The sequence below is a fragment of the Platalea leucorodia genome (genome assembly GCF_965183815.1).
Source record: "Platalea leucorodia genome assembly, chromosome: 17".
Taxonomy (NCBI): domain Eukaryota; kingdom Metazoa; phylum Chordata; class Aves; order Pelecaniformes; family Threskiornithidae; genus Platalea; species Platalea leucorodia.
Genome location: NC_138839.1, coordinates 61,272 through 77,080, shown reverse-complemented (window position 1 = coordinate 77,080; position 15,809 = coordinate 61,272). Strand labels below are relative to the sequence as shown.

The 15,809-nt window shown below is 53.4% G+C and overlaps 1 protein-coding gene and 1 long non-coding RNA gene across 13 annotated transcripts in view; both read left to right on the top strand.

The window, feature by feature from the left end:
* Nucleotides 1–1,734: 1,734 nt before the first annotated feature.
* On the top strand, nt 1,735–6,849 carry LOC309598296. Of its 5 annotated transcripts, none has more exons than XR_014230023.1 (3): nt 1,735–1,860; nt 2,326–2,579; nt 2,847–6,849. It is a non-coding gene; the product is annotated as an uncharacterized lncRNA (long non-coding RNA). The 5 variants fall into 5 exon arrangements; XR_014230024.1 differs by having other exon boundaries at nt 2,326–3,939; nt 4,328–6,849; XR_014230025.1 differs by having other exon boundaries at nt 2,326–3,939; nt 4,325–6,849.
* A 1,308-nt stretch (nt 6,850–8,157) lies between these two features.
* The window catches only part of LOC309598473 (uncharacterized protein), a 30,333-nt gene continuing 22,681 nt past the window's right edge, over nt 8,158–15,809 (top strand). For 2 of the 8 annotated variants that reach the window (XR_014230061.1, XR_014230062.1), the window contains exons 1-4: nt 8,161–8,933; nt 9,655–9,846; nt 10,099–10,205; nt 12,444–13,004. Coding sequence is in view for 1 of the 8 variants with exons in the window: in XM_082329100.1 (XP_082185226.1) it covers nt 8,879–8,933; nt 9,655–9,846; nt 10,099–10,205; nt 12,444–12,455 (366 nt within the window). In the remaining 7 variants the exon portion in view is untranslated. Of the gene's footprint in view, nt 8,934–9,654; nt 9,847–10,098; nt 10,206–12,443; nt 14,581–15,809 lie in introns of those variants that run through there. The other 6 variants (XR_014230063.1, XR_014230065.1, XR_014230064.1 and 3 more) reach the window with 6 other exon arrangements.

The following is a 15,809-nucleotide window of genomic DNA, read 5'->3' as shown; positions in this document are numbered from 1 at the left end:
GCCGTGCCTCTTTGCTTTCCCTGTTTCACGTCTAATTCCTTTGCACGCCGCAGGGCAGGGTGGTAAGTAACATCGTGCAGCGTCTTATTTAAGTGGCAAGCCCTGCGCGGGAAGCCCGGTGCGTGCGCAGGATGAGGAGAGCAGAGGACACTGCAACAGAGCCCGAGGGTCACCAGCATATCCCTCACTTGCAGATCATGCGCTTGCCCGTGGTCTGCTCAGATGCACCGCTTTCTGATAATCGTAGCTGCCCCTCTCACACAAAGCAGCTTTCAGAATCTCCTCGCTTGCCTTCAGGATGCCATCAGTGTCGCCTTTTTTTTTTTTTTTTTCCTCCTAAAATCTCTCCAGGATCTGTTGGCTCGCTGGTGTCACTCACAACCCTGATGCCACATGCAGATGAATCCAGCAATCCCGGGGGCTTACTCTGGGGGCAAAAAAGCCGAGCCAAGGCAAAGGTATTGACCAGGTTCCCTGTGCTGCTTCCCCCGGCTGAGTCCTGGGGTGGGGGGCGAGGACAGAAAGGGCCAGCAGCCCTCTGCGAGCTGTCAAGTGCAGAGGACTGAAATGCTCGAGCCGCTTGGGTGCTTTTTGGTGGCGAGGCAATGGCTCTGGCTGCGTGGGCTGTGAGCGGGAGCAGGGGCAGAGAAGGGCGAGGCTTGTGGCCCCCCCCCCCCCGTAAGGCGGCGGCGGCTGCGGGCGGCCCAAGGCGGGCCGGGGTGCGAGTCCTTTGTCCCCGCGGGGAGCGCTCGGGGCGCGGGGCTCGGTGTGGTGCTGCCGCCTGGCGTCCAAAAGCGGGTACTGCAGCTCGGGTGGCGCCCGGGGGCGGTGGGGCGTTTTGGCCGTGCCTCGGTGCTGCTGCCTGGCGTCCAAAAGCGGGTACTGCAGGCCGGGAGCCGCGCAGGGGCGGCGGCGTGCACGTGATCCCCGGTGCCGGTGGCTGGTAACGGGCATGCGACAGCGCGGTGCCCGCGGGGCGATGCCGCCGCAGCCGTTGCTGCCTCCCGGTAAGGAAGCGCCGCTCTCGCCGCCCGGGAGGTGCTCGCTGCTGCTGGCACGGCCGCCTCCGCTGCAGCCCCGCGCCGGCCCACGCCCCCGTCCTGGTGTGGAGCGGCCCCGCCCCTAGGGACGGGCCCCGCCCCTGGAGCCCCGCGGCAGGGGAAGGGCACCACCCCTAGCGACAGGCCCCGCCCCTGGAGACCACGCCTGTGCGGTGTGTCAGGGCGGAGCTTAGCCGCGGGAGGCGGAGCCTTGCGGCGGCAAGGCGGAGCTTTGCCGTGTGAGGGCGGAGCTTCACCGGCGCATGCGCGATGCGTTAGGCGCGGAGCCTTGCCACGTGGGGGCGGAGCTTTGCCGCGGGGTGGGCGGAGCTTCGATGGCACACGTGCAATGTGTCGGGGCGGAGCCTTGCCACAGGAGGTGGAGCCTTGCAGGGGGCGGAGCTTTAGCTGCACATGCGCAGTGCATCGGGGCGGAGCTTTGCTCTGAAGGGCGGAGCTTTCCCCACGCATGCGCGATGTTCCGGGGCCGGAGCTTTGCCGCGGGGGGCGGAGCCTTGCCGCGGGGCGGATGGAGCTTCGACGGCACATGCGCAGTGTGCCAGGGGCGGAGCTTTGCTGCAGAAGGCGGGGCTTTGTCGTGAAGGGCGGAGCTTTGTCCGCGCATGCGCGCTGTGTAGGGGGACGGAGCTTTACTACGGGGCGGAGCCTTGCCACGGGGAGGGCGGAGCTTCGCCAGCGCATGCGCGCAGTGCCGGGGCGGGCATCGCGCGGTGGGCGGAGCTTTCCCCTGCGGAGGGGCCCGCGTGAGCCCACGGAGGAGCGGAGCGGTCGTTGGGCTGCGGCTGCAGGCAGGGAGGAGGTGAGCGGGGAAAGCCCCGAGGAGGGTGGCGGTGCCTGCGGGGGAGCGGCCGGGCCGGCGGGAGGCTCGGAGCAGGGAGGGTGCTGTGCCGTGTCGGAGCCGGGCGGCCGGGACTTCCCGGAGCCGGGGGGGGTGGGGGGGGTGGTGCCGCGCCGGGTCGGGGCCGGGCGGGGGGGGGGGGGGGCGCGCCGCGCCGGGGTGGGGGGGACCGATCGGAGCCGGAGCCGGTGGCGGGAGCTGCCCGGCGCTGCGCTGGGGGCTCGGCGGGGCTTCCACGTGTGGCGGTGGCGGGGGGGACGGTGTCCCCGCAGGGTCCAAAAGCAGGGAGGGCTGCGTCTCGCGGCATCTTGGGGCACGGGGCTTCCGGTCGGCCACGTTGGTTCCCCGGGCCATGCCGGGAGGTGTAGTTTCTACGGCCGTGGCTGCCGGGCAAACCTCTTCCTTTTTTGCCTCCTTCTTTCCCAGTGTCACCTTCTGCGTCCCGTGCAGAAAATCCTGCGTGCTTGATTCCGCTCGCTGCTCAGGTAATGGCGCGTCTGGGGCTGCGGGAGCGGGGAGAAACACTTGCCGGTTCAAGGACGCTACGGGTGTGCCACATGAAAGCCAGAGGAAAGGCAAATCTGCTGCCCGTGCAGAAAAGCTGATGAAAAATTGCAGCTGACAGAGTGCGCCTCATTCCTGCATTGGTCCCTTGGGAGTTATGAACGTTTGCCTTCCAGGTAAAAGAACAGACTTTCATCTAGGATAAATTAAGAGCTGCCTGTTACGTTCTTTAGGATCAAGTGTTTCTCTTCTGTTTGTTCATGCTAATTTTATGGGCGAGTTGGAAATAGCCTTTTATTTTGATATGCAGAACTAAATTGTTAGTAATATGTGGTGTCAGTATAGTTTGAGCACCTAGGTGCCAGTGGAAACGTAATGAATGAAACATGATGGAAACTGATATTTAAACTTTATTTTTACTTGATTTTTTTTTTTTTTGTTAGAGCGTTGATGGCGTGGTGTCCTGTGGCTCAATCCACATTCTGTTCCGTGGAGTCTAGGACTTTGAAGTAAAGAAGCTTGTCCTTCCAGAAAAGGGCTAGTTGCTCCTAGGATTGAGGTGTAGACTTGGAGAGTCTCTTAACCACATGCTCAGAACTAAAGCCGAATTTCACTTAATGTTGCTGCTGTTTGTCTTCACTTTCATTCGTTTCCCCACGGCTTCATCATGAGTGGGAGCTCTGATTCATAATTTTTTTTCAGTCTGGAACACATTTTTTTTACCCAAGGAGGTGCTATGTTTAGAAGTTAATTAGTTTTATCACAAACACGTCGGTTGATAAAATTGCGTTATGATTATTAAAACTACAAAAATAACACCAGTCTTGCAGATCTGGACTATTTCTTCTGAACACATATTTGTCACATGCAAATCAGGATACAGATCATCTGCACTTCATGCTCTGACAGGACAATATGCTGAGACAGGGATGAGCTCCCAAAGCAAAAAAAATACAAGGTCGTGGGGGTTTTTTTGTTTGTATTTGGGGGAGGTGGATTTAAAAGAGAAAAAAAAGAGTGCAATGTTGACTGGTGGCAGCCTGCAGAGCTCTTTTGCTGCCTGACCTCTCCTTTTCCTCTCTTGAACTCCTCTTTCGTGGCTGTAATTGTCATTTGGAGAATTTCAGAAGAGCAGTTAAATTACTTGCCTGTGTCAATGTGCCAGTAATACCAGGAAGGTAAACGCTTGAACCAGTAGCAAATAACTTGGCTACAAGTAGAGTTTCTGAAGGAAGAACAACAATAACAGGAAGCAACTAGCAAGTTACCAAAAAATTGGTGTGTGCCAAACGCATCCAAGTTTTATTGCCAAATGTTGTTTGGCAATATGTTCCAAACAGCTATTTTTTCCTTCCCTCGGTTGTAGTCTTCACAAAACCAGGAAGCTTGGGACTCCTACCCAGCTTTATGCTAAAGGTTTTTTTTTTCCTCTCTCAGCAGAGTGTCAGCTGCCACCATTTCACCGTGGTCGCCCTTTCTTCTGCCGTGAAAGTACAAGACAGAAGGAAAGGCTCCATAGCGGTCTGCGAGTACAAGGTACGTCTACGATGTGTGTCCGCATTTTTCCTAAGGCGCTTGTAGTATGGACTTTAAAGTTAACATTAAGAATGTGCCAGCTCCCCTTCCTTCTGTAGTTTTTCCATAAAATATTTTAACACAGATACTAAAAATAAAATAAGGTCTGCGCTGGAGCGTGTTATGCCTATGCAAAGTTGACTTCCCTCCATTTATTTTGCCTTCCTGAAAGCACAATCTTCTGTTTCTGTGCGCTTACTGTGAAATGATATTGGGAAAATAACTTTGTCCTAAAAGAGGAAAGAAAATGTTTGTAAGAGTTCAGATGTTCAAAAGAAACAGACTTTGTTTTCGTCATAAAAGCTGTATGCTTTTTCAGTCAATAAGCTTTTAAAATATCTTATAGTAGTACTTGAAAACCTTACTGAGATACTAGCGTCTGTACTAAAAGCAAAGTTAAAGAAGAGACGTGGACAAAAGAGGAGGGATCAGCGTCGCTTCTGCACATTTACTAGGCTTTCCTGAGAAGCATTACCAGCCTTGTAACTAGCAACAGCGAATCCTGACGTGGTTTCGGTGAGTTATTGCTTCAGCAGCGTTCTTTTTCCTTAACCTACAGCGTGTGATTTCTTACTTCAGCTGGAAAGAGGTTTTCCAGAATGGAAATCTTTCTCATTCAAAGAAGTTGTGTTTTATGAACCGCCCATCAGAGTGGGGATCTTCAGAGATGATGCGCTTGGCAGTAGAAGTCAGCAGCAGCAAGACTTTCCACTCTCTTAAAAAAGAAAAAAAAAAAAAAAAAAAGTCCGTTTGCTTCCAAAGACCCGAGCACAGCACGTCTTCCAGAAGTTGATGGCATCGCTGGTTCTCAGTTGCAACAGCCAAGATGTCATAAACACGTGTTCCTCTGCATGCTTTAGTGCAGCCAAAAGTGTTAGCAAATCTGCCAGTCCTTTTTGGTAGCCTTATGCATTGCAGCCCCAGGGATTTGATTCCGGCCCCCCCGCCCCCAAAGTAAAACCATATGGGGGATCTCTTCTCTCACTGATTTTTCTATCCTAAATGTAACTTCAGGAAAAAAAAGTTAAAATTGGATATACAAACTGCCTTGTGTTGTTTCAGCTGTAACTGCCAACTAGCTGTAGCATACAATTTCTTAGGTGCATTTAAGCAGTTTAGGTATTTGTTCTAAATGTTTACCAGGAGAGGCAACTGAATGTTATGTTTTTTTTTTTTTCTTCCCCCGCTCTTTTGACGGAGTGCTCTGAAGTACTTTATTTCTGTCTGGCTTTCAAGGGTGCGTTTCCCTGGCAGTTCAGCAGCATCTCTTGGGCAGCGCGGCTGGCCAGATGTCGCTCCTAATTACGTAACGTGCAAAAAAACCCTGGTTAAATGATAACTGTTTGTCTTAGAGATAGATAATCTACTGGTATCGATTCACAGCTGTGCAAGTTAAATTAACCGAAAAGGAAAATCAAATCCTTCTCCAAGTATTTTTATTGGGTGTATATAAACACACGCACAGCTTTTTTAGTATGAAGTGAATTACTGCAATTTGTCCTTTGGTTTTCCTTTTACTCTCGAAAGCGTTATGCTTCGCTTCCAGCTTTGTTGACCGAGCCAGCAAGATGTGCAGCAGCAGCTGCGAGGGCCGTAGCTGTTGCGGCGGACTTGTAAGCGTAGATTCTGATTGCGGTACGCCCTTGTCCTGCAGCCTCATAGGGTTGTCTCCCTGCAGCTGTGCTGTAAGGAAGGGATGAGACGTTTTCCAACGCCGGCAAGAGTGTTTACTTTTATGCAAAGAACGTGTTCAAAATTGTACCGGTTAGTCTTAATGCTGATTGGAAGCGTTCAAGTTGCTCTAGCTTTTAAAGGATGTATTGTATTTTGAGCTGACCTGCTTACCTCGAATCCTCCTTGAGCTCAACTGCTCTCCTCTCCCTTGCTCTGACTGAATTCCTCTACTTGCTTCTGTGCTATTTTTTTAATATGCTGAAATACCACTTGGGATTTTTGTTTTTCAGGTGTCTTGTTGCAAGCGTCTCGTGATGCTCGCTAGGTACCCCCTGGCCCAGGTTGGCCTGCCTGTCGTGAAGCGTCCCGAGGGTAAGGGGCCGGCCCCGTGCCTGGAGGCTCCCGGCTCTGTCTCCGGCGGGTGCCCCGCGGGTGCGGCAGTGAGGGCTGCGTGGTGGGGAGAGTCCCGTGCCAAGAGGGAGCGGGGAGGTTCGTTGCCCCGGGGAGCCCGTCCCAGCGCGGGAACGGAGGGGGAGCACGGCAGAGCAGAGCCTGAGCGAGAGGTGCGGCACCGTCCCCCGGCAGGCTCCCCCCGCGGCGTGGGGCAGCCACTGACTTGTGGGACAGGGGCTGGGGGGGGCTGCAGCCGTTTAGGGGGGCTGTCCCCGTTTTATTTTTCTGGCGGAGCTCCCCTTTTCGGGGGGGCGCCTACATATGTAAATGGCATTATTAAAGCAGCGAGCTGCCAGTCGGGGCTGTTTTCCTTGTTTTGTGCCTTTTTTGGGGGGGTGATTAAAAAGTGTGGAGGGGCCTGGGGGGTGATGATGTCATTTGGGGCCCCTCAATGTCACTGGGGGCGGGGGCGTGATGATGAAACACAGGAGCAGGTGAGTCGGGGATGAAGGTGTCACAGGGAGGTTTCCCCCCAGAGAAGGGGGGTCACAGCCCCAAAATGCCTGAAAACTCTTGTGTGTGTGATTAAAAACGTTAAAAACTGGAAATACGAGTGTGAGGCATTGCAGCAGAGAAAAATCTCTCGCCTTTATACATATATATATATATATAAAAATAATATTCGTTTCTATATATATAAATAAAAGGATTTCAAAATACAAACCTGTACCTGCTATGTTATAGAAATTATTAAAAAAATCTAAATGGAGATAGATAGGGTTTTAAAATAAAAAAGAACTTGTCTCTATGTTAAGACATAAAGGAGTTTAAAATGCAAAAAGAGATGATGTAGGTGAAGGAATTTAAAACAGAAGTCATTCTGGATAGGTAGAGGTATTTACGCTTAGCGTGTGTCACCGAGTAAGCCTAAGTAGGTCTTCTGTGTAATCGAAGTAAAGGTTATATGGAAGTGTAAACAGATAACTAAGTCTAAATAGGTAGGATTGTAAGTAGATACCTAAGTCTAAAGAGAGAAGTCTAAGATATCAAAGTGTCAAAATATCCAAGTCTAAACAGCCAGCTCATCTAAATAGATGTTCTATGGAATAAGAAGTGTAAATAGACACAGACGTGTAAGTAGAGATGATATCTAAGCATAAATCTATGAAAGTGTAAATAGGCATGTACGTGTAGTAGATATCAGTGTAAGCAGATAATATGCCTCAAACGTATCTGTTGCCTGAATATATGTATGTGTAACTAGCTATGTAAGTGTAAACATCTATGCTACAGAAGGTTTCTAAAATGGAAAGAAACCCTGTTTATAGAAAGGATTTAAAAACTCAACCTCCCGCTCGAATCTCTCTTGAAGGTATAAAAGCATGTTCCAAAGCTGTCCCTTCCCCCTTTTCCCATCCTGCTTTGGGGCCAGTTTCCCCCAAACGGGGACTTTCCCCTGCGGGGCCATGCAATTTGGAGGGGGGGGAGCAACACAGTTTGGGGCTCCTAGGAAAGCCTGGATTTGTGCAGCTGGAAAGCAAGCACACCCTCCCCCCCCCCCATTTTAACGCAGAAAACCAAAAATGACCCGTTGTTATGATGTGGAAAAGTGCCAGAAAAACCCAGAACTGAATATTTTGGAAAAGCAGAAACCCCCAAGTTTTGTATGATGTAAAAGAAAAAAAACAAAACAAAAACCCAAACGAAAAACCCGCACCAATTTGGGCCAAATCTGGGGTGAACCGCGGGCAGTTTGAGGGGCATTGCTGGGGATTATCTGGCGTGGATTCCTCTCCGGAGCGGAATATCCGTTGCGGGTTATCCCAGGTGAGTTATCTGCTGTGGATTATGCCGGGTGGACGCCCTGGTGTAGGTCATCCCCACCCGTGTCCCCCCGTGCACCTTTCTACCCACACATAGCCGCCGTCCGTCCGTCCGTGTCCGTCTCCTCCCCCGTCCTCCTCTGCGTGTCTCTCCGCCCTCCCGAGTGCTCTCCACCCGAACGTCCCCCAACACAAGGTTTTCCCCCCCGTGCGGGTTTTTTTTTTTTTCCCCGGGCCGTGCCCCCCGCGTCCCCTGCCCTCCAGTCTCGCGCCCCTGCTCCACCCCTCCCCTAACCCCTTTGCTTCTGGACCCCCAGCTCCGCACGGGCCACGGGCAGCCTGGGGAGCTTCACCCCGAGCCGTTCCTTTCCCCCCTGGGCAGCAGCGGTTCTGCCGCTGCTACAGGCAGGCGCTTTCTGGACGGGCGAGGGGCTGGGACGACCGGAGGCTGCCGCACGCTCCGGTCCGACCGAGACGCTGTTCCCCGGGGACCTGGCGCAGGGAAAGGCGAGGGACTTTCTGCACTGCCCCTGGCCGGAGCCGAGCGGGAGGGGCTGCCCCGAGCCGGGCGGGTTGGCGCTGCCCTGGGTCGTTGCCGGCGGTGGGGGTACCCGGAGCCGCGGGGGGTCTCGGCAGGGCTTCCGGGTACGTCGGCGGCGAGGGGAACGGTGTCCCCGCAGGCTCAGAAAGCATGGATTGCTGCACGGGGCTTCCGGTCGGCCATGTTCGTTCCTCGGGGCATGCCGGGAGGTGTAGTTTATATGGACGTGGCTGCCTGGAAGCCGCATTGCTCTCGGGCGCTTTCGGTGCACCGTAGTCGTTGCTACCGCCGCGGCCCCTGCGGCACGAGGTGCAGTTTTGTTGCAGGTTTTCTGTGGTTTTCTGCGGGCTTCCAGCTATGGCTACTCCCCGAGAAGCGGCGCGCATCCGGACTCTCGGTGTTGCCACCCGGGATCTGCGCAGGCGCAGTGCAGCCCACATGATCCACGCTGCCGGCACCGGTAACGGCAATGGGATACTGCGGTGCCTGTGGAGTCATGCCGCTGCGCTCGTTGCTGCCTGCCGGTAAGGAAACGCCGCTTCCGCCCCGTGGGCGCGCTGTCGGCAGGTGCTTGGCGCCCAAAACGCAGACGGCAGCGCTGCCGCCGCCCCTGGGCAAGCGCTGCGCGCTGGGTGCTCGCTGCTGCTGCCGACGTCACCGCCTTCGCTGTTACCACAGCGTGGTGGCGTGCCGGGCGCGATTGGCGGTGGTGGGTGAGGGCCAGGAGCACCGGGGAGGCGAGCGAGCTCCTTTGAGTGTGCAGGGGTGTCTCCTGCCTGCTGGCTGCCCGGGGGTGGTGGGACAGGAAGCTTCAACCTGCCCGCTGCGGCAGGCTCTTGGTCTGCTGGAGGCGAGCTGGGCCAGGGCAGCCCCAGGGAGTTACCTAAAAGCTGATAGAAGGGAAGAGGGGAAGGAGGCGGATATCCCCTAGGCGCAGAGGCGGGGCGCCTCCCCGACTCGCCAGAGCTCCCCCTGAGCCTCTCCTGGCCCTGCTCACCCCGTGCAGCTGCCCCCTGCTCCAGCACCTCCCCTGAAGCCTGTCCCATAGCACGAGATTGCCCCCAAGCCCTGTTGTGAAGACCACAAGCTGGCTCTCAAGTGGGCTGGATTCTCTCTTAACGCGGGTGCCGTTACCAGCAGTGCGGGGAAGGAGCAGCGTCTCCAGAAGCCCCTGCAGAAGGAAGGGTTTTGGCCAGGGGCGATCTATGGTAATAACGGTCGCCGCTTCTTCTTTCCCTGTCCCAGAGGCCGCGCTGAGGACGCGGTTGTCCATTCCTCCCGTGGGGATGCTCCTGACAGCACCTGCCTCAGGCTTGCGTGGGTTGTCTCTGCCTGACCTCACTCTCCTTGCGGTGTGGGGGCGAAAAGGGACAGGAGGAGCGCTTACTGGCTGCGGACAGGAGCTGCCGCGGCTGAAGCTGGAGAAGCTGGAGAAAGGTAAAGAAGAAGAAACGGAAGGCCATCTGGCTGACCGCTGCCTCCCGCTGCAGGCAAGAGAGAGCCTGCCTCTCCGGGTGGGAAGGGATCTCTCTTTGTAGTGCACCGCAGGCCAGACCACCAGTGTGCACCACAGGGCCTGTATGCATAACCCAAAGCGTGGTACAGCCGCGTAGTGCGCGAGCAAGCGAGGCTACGTGTCTAGGAAACCTTGTCTCGTAAGAGCTGTAAGACATCCACGTATTCTCTTAGGTGGACAGCCGAGTGACTGGAGTTACAGAAGAGGAAGGGAGGAGAGAAGGAGGAAGAAGCATCTGAACTGGCCAATTCTCCCAGCAGCAGTGAGAGCGAGAGCTGTGGTGAGTCCCGGGCCCTCGGGGACCTGTCACCCCTCGTCTGTGCCCTGGTCCCTCCCTGCCCCTTCCCTGGCCCTCTCTCTTTTGCATGCTGCTGTGATTTTTCTTTTTTTGTTCTTCCCTGTACCTGTTCTCTTTTCACTGTTCTTCTGTCCTGCTCCCTTTTCCTCTCTCCCTTCATCCATCTTGTTCTACCACCCCCTGCTTTTTTTCTCTCTCTGCGCCTTTGGCCTGCTCCTTCTCCTTCCTTTTGTTATCCTCTGTCTCTGTCCTGCAGCCCATTGTTGTTTTTCCCTTTTCCATCTTTTTGTCCTGATCTGAATCCATTTCTTTTTCTGTCCTGTTCCCTGATGTTCTTTTCCTCTTTGCACCTGTATATGCCGCTCTGTGTCCCTGCCTCCCTGTGTCTGTCCTCCCTCCCTTCTTCCCTTCCTCTCTCTATCCCCTTGTCTTGCTCACTGTTGCTGTTTTTTTTCTGTTCTGTATCTCACTGTCCCTGTTCTCCTTCCTGTTCATCTCTTACTCTTTCTGACCCTTTGTGCTGCTCCCTGTCCCTATTTTTTATTGCTTCCCCTCTCTGTTTCTTTTTGTTCTCGTGGTCCGCCTCTCTTATTCTTTCTGTTGCTCTCGTATTTTCTCCATCTCGGCATCCTGCTCCCTGTCCCTCTCTCTCTTGCAGTATCCCACTTTCTGGCTCCCTGTCCCTCACCTGTTTTCTAGATTGCTCTGTCCTTCCTCCAGTCTTTCCTTGTCCCTCTGGCCTGCTACCCGTCACTGGTTCGTTCTTTCGTGATCTCTCTGCCTTGCTGCTGTCACTCTCCTCCTCTCTCTGTCTCTAATGTTTCTTTCACCATCTCTTCCCTGCTCCCTGCTCCTTTTCTCTTTTCTTTCTGTCCTCCATCTTCCCTGTAACTCTTTGTCTGTATATCTCCATACCACTTGTTCTCCCATTGTTTCTCACTATACCCCCCCGGCCCAGCTTGCTGTCCCATTATTCCCCTCTGTTCTGCTCCCTTTTTTCTCATCCTGCAGCCCAGCGATGGTTTTTCTTTCTCCCTCTCTTTGTCCCGATCTCTCTCTCTCTCTCTCTTTCTCTTCAATCCCTCTGGCTTGTTCCCTGTCTTTTTGTCTCCTTCCCTCCCTCCCTTATTCCTCTCATTTGATTTCTCTCTTGATCTGTCTGTTTAGCTACTTGCTCATCATTTTCTCTCTCTTTCCCTCTGTCCTGCTCCCTGACCCTGTTTTTCTTCTGCCATGTCCTTGCAGGCTCCTCATCCCCTTTTTTATTGACTTATCCATCTCCCTGTCCTTTTCCCTGTACCTTTCTTTCTCTGCTCCTCAGTCCTCCCTCATTTTATTTTACCTCTTTCTGTTCTTCTGTCCTGCTCCCTATTGCTGTATTTTCGTTTTCTGTATCTGCTGCTCCAGAAACAACTGCCAACTTGTCCCAGGGGAAGGATGAGGGTACAGGCAGCAAACCCCATAGCAGACTCACTCCTGGGACTTCTATGCATTAATGAATAAGCACTTGCTGTCTCCTTTGCACTCATGGCTGTGCTTGTACTCCTTTGTACTTGGTGAGTGGCTGTCAGAGAGTCCAAGGGAGCAGGTTACACGGTGGGTGTCAGGGGCCATGGCTGCAGCTGTGGGCTGGGGCTGGAGGAGCCCCAGGGGGGCCAGTGAGGCTGATGGTGATGGCCCCTCTTTGTAAAAGGGCTGCAGGCCCAGAGGATGGTGCTGCTGGGGCATGCCTGCTGGAGAATGCTGACGAGTTGCAAGGATGTTTCCAACCCACCAGTGCAACAGGCTGAAGTCAGTTGGAGTCAGGCCCCATCAGGGCAGGTCCCAGGGATTTTCTGAGAGCTGGTGGAGAGGATGCAGGAAGAGGGGCAGGAGATGGCTGCCCCCACCCCTCTGGGTGCCCACCCTCTGGAAAAGGCGCTGGGTGCCTCCCCAACTCAGCAAAACTCCTCCAGCCCTGCTCGCCCCATGCAGCTGCCCCCAGCTCCAGCACCTCCCCTGAAGCCTGTCCTGTAGGCATGGTCTGCCCACAAACCCTGTCCTCATGGCAGCAAGCTGGCCCTTGAATATGCTTTATTCTCCTTAAATGCAGGTGCTATTAGCATCAGTTCAGGGAAAGAGCGACGTCTCCAGCAGCTCCTGCAGAAGGAGGGGTTCCTGCCCGAGGAGAGCTACAGTCATCCCTGTGGATAATGGTTGCTTGTTCTTTCCCTCTCCCAGAGGCAGCACTGAGGACTCGGTTGGCGGTTCCTCTCCAGGGATGCTGGTGATTGCATCTGGCTCAGGTTTGTGTGGGTTGCCTTTGGCTTCATTCTCCTAGCGGCATGGGCAAAAATGGACAGCTGGACGCTTCCTGGCTGTGGACAGGAGCTGCCGCAGCTGAAGCTGGAGAGGCCAGAAAAAGGTAAAGCAGCTGAAGAATAAAATAAAGAGGAGCCAGCCGGCAGCTGCCTCCAGCTGCAGACAGGAGACAGCCTGCCTCTCAGTGTGAGGAAGGATCCGTCTTAGTGTAGCCCTCAGCAGACCCAATTGCCAACGTGCACTGCAGGGTCCGTATGTGTAACTGGAAGCACAGTACAGCCAGGTAACACGTGCACGTGTGAGGCTACGTATCTGGGAAGCCTTGTATTGTAAGAGCTGTAAGACACCAGTCTGTTCTCTTAGGTGGATGACAGTCAAGCAACCGGAGCCACGGGGCCAGGGGAGAGAGAGAGAGAGAGAGAGACAAAGACACGTCCGAGCTGTCCAGTTTTCCAAGCGGCTTGGAGAGCGGGAGCTGCAGTGAGTCCTGGACCCTTGGGGCCGTGTCATCCCTATTCTGCATCCTGGTCCTTCCCTGCCCTGCCTTCTCTTTCTCTCACTGCTGTCATTTTTTTCTGCTTCCCTGCACCTCTCCCTCCCTCATTCTCCAAGTCCCCCTCTTTATCTGTTGTTCTACCCCTATGTTTTTTTTCCTCTCTCTGTGCTTCTGTCCTGTTCCCTGTCCTTCTTTTTTCATCCTCTGTCTCTGTCCTGCAGCCCATAACTATTTTTGTCTTTCTTCATCTATGTCTGTCTTCCTATCCCAACTTTTAAAATTTTTCCTCGCCTGCCCTTTAGCCCTTCACAATTCCCACCCCTTACCTCTCTGTCTTCATGTCCCTATTTTTTAATTCCTCTATCCCTGCTCTGTATTCTAGATAGACTTTTTCTTTCTTCAGTTCTCTCGTTCCAGGTCCCTGTCCCTGTCTTTTAACTTCTTCCCTCTCTGCCCCACAGCTGCTTTTTGTCTTTATCGTTCTCTCTCTGTCTGGCTCCATGTCCCTATTCTTTAATTCCCCTTCAGCTTCAGTCTTTCCACTTCAGCTCATCAAGGTTTTTTGGCATTTCTCAGTTTATCTCTGTCCACCTCACTGTCCCCTTTTTAAAATCCTCCCTCTCTGCCCTGTGGCCCATCGCTATTCTTTGTTTTTCTCCATCTCTCTCAGGCTGATTCCTTGTTGCTTTCTCCTCTCTGGCCTGTAGCCCATCGCTGTTTCCCCCCCCTGCCCCGTACCTCTCCCTCTGTGGCTCCATTTCCCTATTTTTCAGTCCCCTTTCTCTGTCCTGTAGGCGATTGCTGTTGGATTGGGTTTACGTGGCAAGGTTTTGTTAGCTGGGGCAGGGCAGGGGCTGCAGGGGTGGGTTCTGTGAGAAGACACCAGGAGTTGCCCCTATGTCAGGCACAGCCACTTCCAGCTCCGAGATGGATCTGCAGCCGGTCCAAGCTGAGTCCATCGGCAATGCTGGTTGTGCCTCTGGGATGGACATTTAAGAAGGGGTAAAAAATGCTGCGCAGATGCTGTGATAGAGAAAACGTGAGTGTGAAACAGCCCTGCAGACACTAAGGTCGGTGACGAAGGAGGGGGAGGAGGTGCTCCAGGCACTGGAGCAGAGATTCCCCTGCAGGCTGTGGTGAAGGCCATGGTGAGGCAGGTCGTCCTCCTGGAGCCCGTGGAGGTCCGCGGTGGAGCAGACATGCACTTGCAGCCCATGGAGGACCCCACGCCGCAACAGGTGGATGTGCCTGAAGGAAGCTGTGACCCCACGGAGAGCTTGCGCTGGAGCAGGCTCCTGGCAGCACCTGCGGCCCCGTGGAGAGGAGCCCACACTGGAGCAGAAGAAGAGCACGAGGAGGAAGGAGCGGCAGAGATGATGTGTGATGAACTGAGTGCGACCCCTGCTCCCTGTCCCCCTGCATTGCTCAGGGGTGGGATGTAGGGAAGTCAGGAGTCATGGAGATGAGCCCAGGAAAAAAGAGCAAGGCGGTTTTTAGATTTGTTCTTATATGTTGATAAGATAAGAACAAATAAGATAAGAACAAATAAAACAAAACAAAATAAGATAAGAACAAATCTTGTCCTACTCTTGATTTTGATTGACAATAAATGGAATTAATTTCCCCAAGCTGAGTCTGTTTTGCCTGTGACAGTAATTGGTGAGTGACCTCTCTGTCCTGTTCTCGACGTACAAGTTTTTTTTGTTGTATTTTGTCCCCCTGTCTTGTTGAGGAGGGGGAGCGATAGAGCGGCTTGGTGAGTACCCGGTGGCCAGCCGAGGTCAACCCACCACAGTTGCCTTCTATCAGGCTCCCTGTCCCTATCTTTCAATTCTTGCCTATATTTCTTGTACCCCATCGCTTTTGAAACTAACTTTCTACTTCTTCATCCTTATTTTTTAAATTCTTGCATAGGTTTCTCAAACCCAGTTGCTTTTTAAATTTTCTTGCTACCTTTCCCTCTCTCTGTCTCCCTGACCTAATTTTAATTTCTTGCCAGTGTTTCTTGTACCCCATCGCTTTTCAAATTTTCTTCCTACTTCTCCCTCTCTGCAGCTCCGTGTACCTGTTTTTTTAATTCTCGTGTATGATTCTTGTATACTGTTGCTTGTAAAATCTATTTATGTCTCCCTCTATCCATCTTCCTGTCTCTAATTGACAATTCTTCCCTCTCTGTCCTCTACCCTGTCACTTTTTACACTTTCTACATCTCCCTCTTTCTAGCTCCCTGTCCCTATGTGTTAGTTCTTCCCTATGTTTCTTGTACCCTGTTGCTTTTAGAAAATTTTCTTTCTACGTCTACCTCTATCCCGCTGTTTCTATTTTTTTATTTCTTGCCTATGTTTCCTTTCCCCTGTCACTTCAGAATTTTCCCTGTCCCTTGTCTTGTCTGTCTTGTTGTCCTGCTGGTCCCTTCTGCCTCTCTCTCCTGCTCCCTGTCTCTCTCATTTATTCCTCCATCTCTCTGTCCCTGTTCACCCCCGCAGTCTGTCTTCTGCTCTCCTCTCTCTACACAGTTGTCCTGCTCCCTGTCCCTCTCTTGTTCGCAGCATCCCGTTTTCTGGCTCCCTGTCCCACACCGCTATGTCCCTCTGTCCTTCCTCCTGCTTTTCTCTTCTCTTTTCTCCCTCTGTCCTGCTGCATTTGGGCACTGAGCCTTGCAGCCAACTCCCTGCCAAGATTTCTTATGTGCATTAATGAATAAACTTTTCCTGCCTTGTCTGTGCCCCTGGATGTGTTTGCAGCCCCTGGGTGCAGAGCATGTGGCTGTGGAGAGGTGCAGGGGAGGG